Genomic DNA, 12,828 nt, shown 5'->3' with positions numbered 1-12,828 from the left:
TGTTCTCCGGCAAGTTCAAGGAGTTGACTGCGATGAGACTTTCTCACTCGTAGCGATGCTAAGAGTCTGTTGGAATTATATTAGCAGTTACTGCATGATTTATGAAATCTTGCAGATAGGATGTCAAAACATTGTTTCCTCGACGATTTTCTTGAGGAAAGGTTGTATGTGATACAACCAGAAGGTTTTGTCAATCCTGAAAGATGCTAACAAGTATGCAAAGCTCCAGCAATCCTTCTAAGGATTGGAGTAAGCATCTCGGAGTTGGAATGTACGCTTTGATGAGATGATCAAAGATTTTGGGTTTTTACAAAGTTTATGAGAAACTTGTATTTCCAAAGAAGTGAGTGGGAGCACTATAGAATTTCTGATGAGTATATGTTGTTGACATATTGTTGATCAGAAATGATGTAGAATTTCTGGAAAACATACAGGGTTATTTGAAAAGTGTTTTTCAATGGAAAACCTGGATTAAGCTACTTGAACATTGAGCATCAAGATCTATAAGGATAGATCAAAAACGCTTAATAGTACTTTCAAATGAATACATACCGTGACAAGATTTTGAAGGAGTTCAAAATAGATCAGCAAAGAAGGAGTTCTTGGTTGTGTTACAAGGTGTGAGTATTGAGTAAAACTCAAGACATGACCACGGCAGAAGAGAGAGAAAGGACGAGGGTTGTCCCCTATGCTTTAGATGTAGGCTCTACAGTATGCTATGCTGTGTACCGCACCTGAAGTGTGCCTTGCCATGAGTCAGTCAAGGGGTACAAGAGTGATCCAGCAATGCATCACATGACAGCGGTCAAACTTATCCTTAGTATCTAGTGGACTAAGGAATTTTCTCGATTATGGAGGTGGTAAAAGAGTTCGTCGTAAAGGGTTACGTCGATGCAAACTTTGACACTAATCCGGATGACTGAGTAGTAAACCGGATTCGTATAGTAGAGCAGTTATTTGGAATAGCTCCAAGTAGCGCGTGGTAGCTGCATCTACAAGGTGACATAGAGATTTGTAAAGCACACACGGATCTGAAAGGTTCAGACCCGTTGACTAATAACCTCTCTCACAAGCGAGATATGAACAAACCCCATGGGTGTTGGATTCATTACAATCGTGATGTGAACTAGATTATTGACTCTAGTGCAAGTGGGAGACTGTTGGAAATATGCCCTATAGGCAATAATAAAATGGTTATTATTGTATTTCCTTGTTCATGATAATTGTCTATTGTTCATGCTATAATTGTATTAACTGGAAACCGTAATACATGTGTGAATACATAGACCACAACATGTCCCTAGTAAGCCTCTAGTTGACTAGCTCGTTGATCAATAGATGGTTATGGTTTCCTGACCATGGACATTGGATGTCATTAATAACGGGATCACATCATTAGGAGAATGATGTGATGGACAAGACCCAATCCTAAGCGTAGCACAAGATCGTGTAGTTTGTTTTGCTAGAGCTTTTCTAATGTCAAGTATCTTTTCCTTAGACCATGAGATCGTGCAACTCCCGGATACCGTAGGAGTGCTTTGGGTGTACCAAACGTCACAACGTAACTGGGTGGCTATAAAGGTGCACTACAGGTATCTCCGAAAGTGTCTGTTGGGTTGGCACGAATCGAGACTGGGATTTGTCACTCCCTATGACGGAGAGGTATCTCTGGGCCCACTCGGTAATGCATCATCATAATGAGCTCAATGTGACTAAGTAGTTAGTCACGGGATCATGCATTACGGAACGAGTAAAGTGACTTGCCAGTAATGAGATTGAACGAGGTATTGGGATACCGATGATCGAATCTCGGGCAAGTAACATACCGATTGACAAAGGGAATTGCATACGGGATTGATTGAATCCCCGACATCGTGGTTCATCCGATGAGATCATCGTGGAACATGTGGGAGCCAATATGGGTATCCAGATCCCGCTATTGGTTATTGGCCGGAGAGGTGTCCTGGTCATGTTTGCATGGTTCCCGAACCCGTAGGGTCTACACACTTAAGGTTCGGTGACGCTAGAGTTGTTATGGGAAATAGTATGTGGTTACCAAAGGTTGTTTGGAGTCCCGGATGAGATCCCAGACATGACGAGGAGTTACGGAATGGTCCGGCGGTGAAGATCAATATATTGTACGAAGGGTATTGGAGTCCGGAAGTGTTCCGGGGGTACGAGGCTATGGCCAGCATGACCGAAAGGTGTTTCGGGAGCCCCGGCAAGTGTTGGAGGGCCTCATGGGCCAAAGGGGAAGAGGCAAACCAGCCCACTAAGGGGTGGTGCGCCCCCCACACCCTTTCCCACGTTACTTGGGGAGGTGGGGCGCCTCCACCTGGCTTGGGAGGCAAGCCTCCACCTGCTTGGCTTGGGGGGCAAGTCTCCCTAGGATTTTCCCTAGGGAGATCCAATCTGCTTGGCCGCCGCCCCCTAGGGGAAACCCTAGGGCGCCTCCCCCTCTCCCCTTGCCCCTATATATAGTGGAGGGGTGGGAGGGCAGCCGCACCTCTTCCGTGGCGCAGCCCTCCCTCCTCATACACCTCCTCCTCCTCCGTAGTGCTTAGCGAAGCTCTGCCGGAGAACCACGAGCTCCATTGCCACCATACCGTCGTGTTGCTGGAGTTCTCCCTCAACTTCTCCTCTCCCCTTGCTGGATCAAGAAGGAGGAGACGTCCCCGGGCTGTACGTGTGTTGAATGCGGAGGCACCGTCCGTTCGGCGCTAGATCGGATCTTCCGCGATTTGAATCGCCGCGAGTACGACTCCATCAACCGCGTTCTTGTAACGCTTCCGCTTAGCGATCTTCAAGGGTATGAAGATGCACTCCCTCTCTCTCGTTGCTAGCATCTCCTTGATTGATCTTGGTGACACATAGGAAAATTTTGAATTATTGCTACGTTCCCCAACAGAAACATCTAGGCACATATGGCCAGCCAAATATATTTGATCATGAATTATTATTATTGACAATTATCTCTATGATAAATGAGTTGGGAGGCGTAACATTAAGCCCCTATCTTTCTCTGTGATCGATGGATGCCATTTGTTCTAAAAATATGCTTTGAGTACTAGCAATCATAGAAGACTATATGATAATTGAGTATGTGATGCTCTTACTTAGACTTTGTTGAATAAGTTGAATTTCAATTGTTTGGTGACTAAGAACATAGGTTGTTAAGTTTCAAGAGAATGCATTGTTTGAAGCATAACATGTGAATTGATTGCTACTTTATCATGTTGAGTTTTATGAGAAAGAGTTGTTGTTATGATGCTAGGAAAAGTGATTTAAATTATCATTGATCAAACTTATACACTATACTAGCATTCACACTTCATCAATTATTTCTTTTATCATTCACCTACTTGAGGACGAGCAAGAATTAAGCTTGGGTATGCTGATACGTCTCCAATGTGTCTATAATTTATGAAGTATTCATGCCATGTTTACAATAATTTTATATGGTTTGGGTGCAATTTTATATGATTTAAAGGGAACTAACGTGGATTGACGTTGTTTTCAGCAGAACTACCGTGGTGGAGTTTTTTGTGCAGAAATCAAAGTTCTCCAAATGCAATGAAACTTTTTGATGATTTTTTTGGAAGAAAGGAGACACTAGAAGCTTCGTGGGAAGGCTAGAAGAGTCACAAGCACCACCATCCACCAGGGCATGCCTGGGGGGGTAATGGTGCGCTGGTGGGTGGTGGGCTCCCTGAGGCCCATCCTAGTGTGGGACCGACGCCAAAAAATCCTATAAATACAAAAAAATAGAAATAACCCTGGATGAGAAGTTCCGCCACCTCAGGCCTCTATATCCACGAAAACTCAATCGGGAGCCTGTTCGGACACCCTGCCGGAGGGGGAAATCATCACTGAAGGCCATCATCCCGGCAGCCACCATGATGAGGAGGGAGTAGTCCACCCTCGGGGCTGAGGGTTTGTACTAGTAGCTACGTGTTATATCTCTCTCTCTCTCGAGTTCTTGATTTGGCATGGTCTTGATGTACCGCGAGCTTTGTTAATATAGTTGGTTCTTATGGTGTTTGTCCCTCTCTATCTTGTTGTTATGAATTGAGTTTTTAACTTTGATGTTTCATTATTATCAGATTGAATATTTTTATGGATTTGAGAACACTTGATGTATGTCTTGTGTATGAATACCCATGGTGACAATGGGGTATCATATTGATTCACTTGATGTATGTTTTGGCACTCAACTCGTGGATTCCCGAGGTGACATTGGGGTAATCTATGCATAGGGGTTGATGCACATTTTTTTCTTTGTTTCTCCGGTAGAAATCTTGGGGCACTCTTTGAAGTTCTTTGTGTTGGATTGAATATTATGAATCTGAAGTTGTTTGATGCATATCGTATAATCAACTCACGAATACTTGTGGTGACATTGGAGTACCTAGGTGACATTAGAATTGGTTGATGTATATCATATGGTGCTATTTTAGTACGAACTCTAGGGCTGTTTGTGACACTTATAGGGATAGCTCAATAGATCGATCGAAAAAGTAACTTTAAGGTGGTTTCGTACCCTACAAACAATTTCATCTTATGTTCTCCGCTAGATAAGAACTTTGGAGTGATTCTTCTTCACACGTTGAGGGGTTGTTATATGATTCAACTATGTTAGCATTGTTGAGAGATTGCACTAGTGAAAGTATGAACCCTAGGCCTTGTTTTCAAGCATTGCAATGCCGTTTGTGCTCACTTTTGTTACTTGCTACCTTGCTGTTTTTTATTGTTCCTATTACAAAAATCAATATCTACTATCATTACTACACTTGTATCACCATCTCTTCGCCGAACTAGTGCACCTATACAATTTATCATTGTATTTGGTGTGTTGGGGACACAAGAGACTCTTTGTTATTTGGTTGCAGGGTTATTTCAGAGCGACCATCTTCATCCTATGCGTCCCACAGATTGGTAAACCTTAGGTCATCCACTTGAGGGAAAATTGCTACTGTCCTACAAAACTCAGCGCTTGGAGGCCCAACACGAGTCTACAAGAATAGAGTTGCGTAGTAGATATCACACTTCCCCAAGGAACTGTGAACTTCAGGAATAATCCACGTCATCGACTCACTTGTGGTTAATCCTTCCCCACACTTTACTCTACTTTGTATGTTTGTTGGCTTGCTATCTAGATTGTTGCCTACCATACCTTGCTTTAAGTTTGCTTGCCATATAGGTTGTGTTCACCTAGTGGCATTTCTAGTAAACCTTAGTTATCTGCTTATCCCTAAAATTGTCAAGCTTAAAATTTGTAGTCTTCTATCCACACCCCCTCTAGTTGACCGTATCGACGCTTTTAACCTAAGTTTTCAAAGGTGCCAAAAGAATCCCTTGCAACTTTAATAACTTTCGGGAGAGTAGTGTCTCTCTCCCAAAGTACCTCGTACTAGCGGCACCAACTACCACCCGCATCATATATATCAGCGGCACCCCTAATCACCACAGGACATGGTTCGAGCATGGGGAGGCCCAGTGTTGGACTAAAGAATGATCATAAAGATTATGACATACATTAGTAGCTATTGTCAGGGTTACAATCCTAACAATGAGTACTAGGGGTACGAAAGAGGGGTAGAGCCTAGCTACGGCGCAGGTGTAACACTCAATGTTTAACGACTTCAGGCCCCTCCCGGCGGAGGTAACAGCCCTATGTCTCGTTCCCTAAGGCTTAGTTTTTCTTGGTGGGTATGGTTACAAAGATAGCTTAACCCTAGCTCAGGAGGTGGAGTGCAGCTTATATAGAGTGCGCTAGAGCCCCATGTCCTCCACGTCGCTAAGGCACTTAATGACATTGATTGTGTCAGTTACAGGTGTGTAAAGAGCCTCAACTACAGCAGTTACAGGTAACGATAGCCTTGACTCTACTTAAGGATGAATTAGGATTCCCCGACCGTTGCAGCTTCCATGCCGTCCCTTTATCTCTCTAGTCTGAGTGGTGATGATCAACCGAGTGACGGGTGGTTGTCCGAGCGTCGTCGAGGTGTCCGAGTGGACCTCCTGATGTTCGCATCCGAGTGTTTGTATGGTTCGAAGACCTACTAATCATCGTGTGAGCCCTAGGTGGGCCCCATATGATGGGCCCTTGACTCGACCTGTAGTAGGTGACCTCATCAGCTATAGTCCTATCCAAGCAAACCCTTACATTTGTTGTCCCTCGTCTCATATTATCATATGTACATAGGGCATCAGAGAACCCCAAGTCGACAAATTCACACATTTCTAGAGTGCCATGAAAAGCGACCATCTGAGCTTCTCGACGGGGGTTAACCAAAAAATGCTCGAAGCCCGACAGAGCCTCATTGAAATCAGTAACAACAAACCAAGGTGGGTCTAAAATAATTTTTGAACCTCTGAGTTTAACCCACATAACATGACAGTTCTCAAGTCTAAGTTCACTATACACACATGTTCGCCTCCACTAAGCACCACCATCATTTGTATGTACCATAGCATCACTTTAATGATCATCTTCCCAAGAATATCAAGCTGGGAATCCTCGTGTCAAAATACAATGCAAAACCGTCACTCAAACCATTGTTATCAACACCTTCGAGTCTAAGGAGATCGAGATGTCCCTAATCCTCTTTATCTTCTTTGTTTATTTTTGCCTTTTCTCGCAATGGTATGCAAACAAGCGGGCATGCAACTCAATTAATGATGCCAAGTCATGAACTATCCGAGAGTCCCCCCCCCCTCTCCCCCACCCGGTGGTCTAGCTTATAAGATCCATTGCTCCTAGCGGGACTCCACCCTGGAGCCCATTGATTTCGAGTTTCCCACTTCACTAATATTATCATCACCATCATTCGTAGACCCCTTTGGGTTCTTAGGGGTGGACTAAGAGTTGTGACAGATGCATTCCCAATTAGCAAATGTAAAATTGTTACACTAGGTTACCAACATTCCTCGATGCTAGATCTGACAATGCCAACAGATCCCTCTTTCCCTTGTAATCTATGTCGTGCATATCATCATCGGAATTATCATGCTCGTGTCCTAGAACGCTAAGGCGAGAAAGTCCAGGTTGTTGTTCTGGATGCACAACCATGTTCTGCGCATCATTGTTGACGCCTGTCGGGGGAACAACCTGACCGGTAGCCGATAGCGACAACAACATCAAGTTTTTTATGCTTTAATATTGTAAGCCTACGCTTGATATCTTCCTCATCTAGCTCTTCTTTGTGCCTTTGCATATGATGGCCATCATTTTCAAATTCATCGTATTGGGAACTACCCATGAAATCAGGTGAACCTCTACCTCGACCGCTCCTGCCATGACCAGACCCCCTGCTTTGTCCTCTACCTCGAGATGACCACATACTCCATTGCGACCACCAACGTGGGCACTTGGGGATGAACACCATCGACATTTTATTTGTACACTTGTCCTAGCACATACCACACAGCGAGCACCAATATGCCAAACGTTCATACTTGATGCAAAGGAGTTGATGTTTACCGCCACGACGACCAAGACGACATTCTTCAATGGCTTAAAAAATTCCCGGAGAAGTCATATGAAGCTTGCTTGGTACTTATGAACTCACGAACTTTCTTGGACAAGGATTTCACCATACATGCATAACCATCCGAGAGATCGCGGATTTGCATCTAGATCTCAAAGTTGTGCAGCTAGATTAAATATGGTTTAGTAAAGCCATCATATGGAGCAAGGACAGCAAAAAATACCCTATGGGTCCAAGGTCCATCTTTCATGGCCTTTTCCCAATCAGCAAGGCAAGAAAATTGCATATTGTATAGATTTTCATCCAAAGATCTGATCTTTGCCTCCTAGGCAGGATCCCGAGCAGATCACCTGTTTTATAGAATTAGATCCAAAACTTGTTGTATTCACAATCAGTGTTAACACGAGCAATCGACATCTAGAGGATTGCCTTCATTGGCACATTTGTATCATGTTGAACGACCACATCGTCAAGATCCTCCTCTTCAAGCCCAAGCTCCTTCATCATTGACTTTGACTCTAGCTCATCCGCTTTCGCATAACTTGGGGACGCCTCCGCCATAATCCTAGCTCAGAACAAGTCAACACGAGCAATCGACATCCAGAGGATCGCCTCCGTTGGCACATTTGTTTTCTGTTGAAAGACCACATCGTCAAGATCCTCCTCTTCAAGCTCAAGCCCTTTCATCATTGACTCCAGCTCTGGCTGATTCACTTTCACATAACTTGGGGACGTCGATGCCATAACCCTAGCTCATAACAAGTTCCAGGTTGCGAAACCTAACCACCAGCACCAACGAGAAAACCACACCAAGGTCGGGCAGTGATACTTGATCACTCTTGAGTCAGCCTTGAGTTGGATATAGGCAGGGAAATACTGCCAAGGGGAGGAACACCCAACATCAACATGGTGTCAGACGAGAGGTGGTGTAACAAACAAATTTGTGAAGTTTTTCTTCTAAGATGAACTAGATTCCTTTTCAGTTGCATATCCCTAGGTTTTCAATTTGACCAACATAACATGAGTTGTAAACAAAAAATATTTAACGATTAGATTAAAAATATTTAACAATTAGAAAATATATCGTTTGAAGTTTGTAATGATATAATTTTGTGATATATTCATATATATAACTTGTACTGCGTTAGTTAAATTGACAATCAACGGAAAAGGAGGGAGTAGACAGTTATATTTTACTTAATTAATGAGATGAGGAAGATCTTTTGCTTCCTTGAGAAAAAATTATTTGCTACAAGAAATGTTACAACAGATCGTACGAGAACTGAGTAGCTTCAGTATCGACCTGACACACTAAACATCACACGAGCTTTCAGTAACACACAATTGCATTAAGTAGAATTTGAACAATAGTAAAGAAAGATTACAATATAACAAATCTTTGGATCCAATAGAATTACAACTGGACATTATAGGTTCTATCATCTGTGTTCATGGTAGCTTCAGATGCTATAGAGTGAACCATAGCCAGACGAAGAACAAGAGTGAAGCATTCTCCCACAACAACCAACTCTTGCTCAATGTAGGCTTGTATGCTACTAAGAGCTTAGTTGTTTGGGGAATGTCTTCACAAGTTGGCAGTGGTCATGCTTTCGGATCATCCTTGGAATGACAGCATGATACACTTGCAGCATCTCCAAGATTTAGTCTTTCATATAATTCTTAGATGAACCTACACAGTTGCAAGAAAATTAAGGTCAATGAATTAAGCATTCTATATAGTATCTCAAAATTGACTCCTCCCGGGGAAATATGACCAGAACATTACATCATTGAACTAGCAAGGCTGTAAGGAAGTAGATAACTGACTAACAGAGCACCAGACAGTAAAGTAAAAGGTGTCTTTTTCATATTAAGTTTCTCTTTGTTGAGATCAACAAAATATCTAGGAAAAAGATAGGTAGTTAAGCTCAGGCAAATCTGATGCACAAGTGTGCAAATCGAAGCGAAAGAGCGAAAAGCTTCAGTGTTTAAATTGAAATATACAGCCATATGGCCAGCTAGCAGAATGGTACGTAGAAAAAAGATACCAATAAGGAAATCATTGACAATCTACAGCTAAGCCAAGTGACATAACAGCTCATAGCTCAGCTGTTATCATGAGCAAATCAGTAGAGCATCAACCTGGAACTTACAAGACTTCTGCAACCCAGAGCAAAATTTATTTCATGATAAATGCTAAGCAACTGATTGTTGTTGAGAGAAAAGAAGCATTTGCATCATCATGCAAACAAGACACATTAATATTTCAGCCCATATTACTATCTAATCCCTCCGTACCAAAATATAAGACGTTTTTGCAATTCAATTTGAACTGCAAGAACGTCTTATATTTTAGTACAGAGCTAGTAGAATGCAATTAGTAGCAGAGCCTGGGATATCAGACCATGACTTTATGCATATTTCAGTATGGCGATTTACATCTTATATATAACTAAGGAGTATTCCACAAGAGAAGTCTTAAAAAAATTAACATGAAAACAAGAATAAAATGATATGCATTTACAGACCAGATGTAAGATGATTGAACAAGCCAAACATTATACCTCATATCCTAATGATCTTGGCAGCCCTGATCAGAGGGTTTGCCCGGGCAATCTCCTCCCGGCCTGCAGTTTTATAATCAAATGAGCAGTCGTGGCTTTCTGAATGCCGGTGGCGCGGACAAAAGAGCTTCTCGCACCGGCAACGAAACCCAGTCAAACCAACTCTCTTGCGGCACACGTTGCAACGGTTAACAAACAGCACAGGCGACAATGGCGCAGCCGCCATGGCCATTGACACCGCATCAGCATGTTTCCTCTTTTTGGAAGTCTCTATGTGAACAACTTCACAGGGCCTGGACAAGAATTGAGCTGCCGGTGGTTGTGGTGGCGACTGTGGAGGTTGCGGTTCTGGTATTTGAGCGGTTGGTGGTGGTGGTGTGGTTGGGGAAGGAGGCGAAGGTGTGGAGGAGGATGGCTTCAGGATCTCGGCCTCGTCCTTGTTGAGATCACAGCTCTCCTGCGCCATTTGACTCCACACGGATAAACAAATCAAGCAAACTGAGACAAACCCCGAGCTTGAACAATCAGATCAGGAAGAACCGAGGGTAGAAAGAGCAAGAAATGAAGAGAAATTTCAGCAGAGAAACGGGAAATGGTTGATAATTTCTGACCTATTGGGTGAAGACCTAAGACACCAAACCCAAAAAGAAAAATTAGATCTAGACAAGAAGAGATCAGAGCGATTGGTTGGAGAAAACTGGAGCTTTCTTAGACCCAAGTAAAACGTGGAAATGGTTAGCAAATTCAGCAGAAGCTTCGCCAAGCAGGAAATTCTCCCTGGCCGACTCGTGAGAGGCCAAATCCCATCAACAATCGGGCCAGGAGAAGATAGTACACAGAGACAGAGATCAGCACGAACCACTGGGAAAACCGAGAAATGGGACCGAACACAAAAATCCGCGAAACTAGAGTAGGAGTATTTCCAGGCCAGATCAGTACAGGCCAAACCCCGCAGGGAGGAAGCGTGCCGCAACGGCGTGGATCGAGTTGAGACAGACAAAGAGGCCGGCCAGCAGGACGTACGAACCAAGAGCAGCAGCTGAATCGGGGCGAATTCGGTCGCGTCGGATCGACGCCGAATTCCTCGGGCGCTCCGAATTGGGGAATTGGGAAGGCGGAGGAGGAGGAGGAGGGGAAGCGAAAGGTGGGAGCTTTGGGTGAGGGGGGAGAGAGGCGACTTGGTGCTGCCCTCTCTTGAGGTGCCCGAAGAGCCAAAGAAGGGTGGAGGTAGTGGATGGACGATTTTATTGATGTTTTTTGATTGGTTATTATTATATGTGTTTTTAGGAGATTAGTTATCTTTTTGTCAACTGAACAATGCCGGTGCGTTGCAACGAGATATAAATATTTCAATACGTTAGCTTATGATTTACCTGTCAATAATGATGCAATTGTAATAAATGTTCATCAAATTCTGACCGTGAATTACCTTATATTTTGATTAGAAGTTCAAGTAAATTAAAGTGGAATTGGTTCAAAAGGTAAGTAAATTAAGGTGATTGATTATCATATACATGGAAGGTTGGACGAAGGGATGGTTGAAAGAAAGGTGACATAGGAACCTTACTTTTTTTAAGCAGTAGAGATTCCTTAGGCTAGCCATGACATGAGTAACATATGAATAAAATGCATATCATGTAATGTTGACTAGGCATATTGACGACATGATATAGCGCTAAATGAGGAAAAAATTATGGATACCACTATGGCTAGCTAAAACCAGGGAATGATAGTACAAGGTATGAGTTCATAAAGAATCGAGTGAATGTTGATGTAGAAAAAAAAAGAACTAAGTGAATGCACTAAAACCCAAGAAATGATATAGTGAGATAGTCTACTGGGCATCTCCAAAAGCTCGGAGGAACAAGGGTGTTCATCAAAAGAAATCTGAAGCGGTTCATTGGATTTATTGTGGATTGGATGATTGAAAAACCAACGAACATCTGAGATTGAAAACTCTTGTAATAGAGAATGACAATTTGCTCTTCTGTAAGCATGACCACATGAATAAGATTATTTTTATTCTTCCAAATTACCGCCCCCCCCCCCACCCTCACCTTTCTTAGGACTATCCAGCCTTCTCGAAATTAGGTCTAGTATCATGAATATAATACTACAATTCACAGGGCATAGTATCATAGGCCGGTATCATAGTTATCCCATTTATTACTATGCATGACACATACTATTATATCATTTCATATGATATTGTAGCATAGCAAGATACTCAATCATCTTTTTTCCTTGTCTAATTGTGTGCTACATCTGTAAAAATGTTACATCCTATGGACATCACCATGTCAAGAGTTCGTTTGGCAAGTGACACGTGCGACATCTACTTCACATACGCAAAGGTGAATCATCTCCTTTACACGTGCTCACTTGACCCCTTCGAGGATGATATACTACTTGACACTTCTCCCGTGTGCATGCATAGGTATTGTCGGAGCTTCACGGATGTTGAGGAGGAGTGCAAGCGCCAAGGAACAACTACACCATCCGCGAGGGAAGCCTAGAAGCGACGACCGAAGAAGACGGAGCTGCTGAAGCTACAGCGGCCGGACATCCGGGCCAAGGGCCGGACATCCGGTGCCTGTGCAGCCGCCCAACAGCTGCACCAACAGAAGGCCGAACAAGCTTCAACGGCCGGACATCCGGCGCCAGCCCCGGACATCCGGCGCCTCGCCAAAGCCCGGACATCCAGCGCCTCTCCCGGAAACCCGGCATCGAACGACAGAATGTACCCGAAGTTTGGCCACTTCAGCCCGGACATC

At 43.4% G+C, this 12,828-nt stretch overlaps 1 protein-coding gene across 1 annotated transcript; it reads right to left on the bottom strand.

Moving 5' to 3' along the window:
• Positions 1-8,681: 8,681 nt before the first annotated feature.
• On the bottom strand, positions 8,682-11,279 carry LOC123180816 (zinc finger AN1 domain-containing stress-associated protein 15). The gene is made up of 2 exons (XM_044592956.1): positions 10,055-11,279; positions 8,682-9,180 (listed from the first exon to the last, which is right to left on the bottom strand). Exon 1 carries the CDS (start codon positions 10,518-10,520, stop codon positions 10,056-10,058), a length of 465 nt encoding a protein of 154 aa, XP_044448891.1. The 5' UTR covers positions 10,521-11,279; the 3' UTR covers positions 8,682-9,180; position 10,055.
• Between the last annotated feature and the right edge of the window lie 1,549 nt (positions 11,280-12,828).

Source organism: Triticum aestivum, chromosome 1D (genome assembly GCF_018294505.1).
Source record: "Triticum aestivum cultivar Chinese Spring chromosome 1D, IWGSC CS RefSeq v2.1, whole genome shotgun sequence".
NCBI classification, from domain to species: Eukaryota; Viridiplantae; Streptophyta; class Magnoliopsida; order Poales; family Poaceae; genus Triticum; species Triticum aestivum.
Note: the sequence above shows the minus strand (reverse complement) of the source record. Positions and strands in the feature narration are given on the sequence as shown.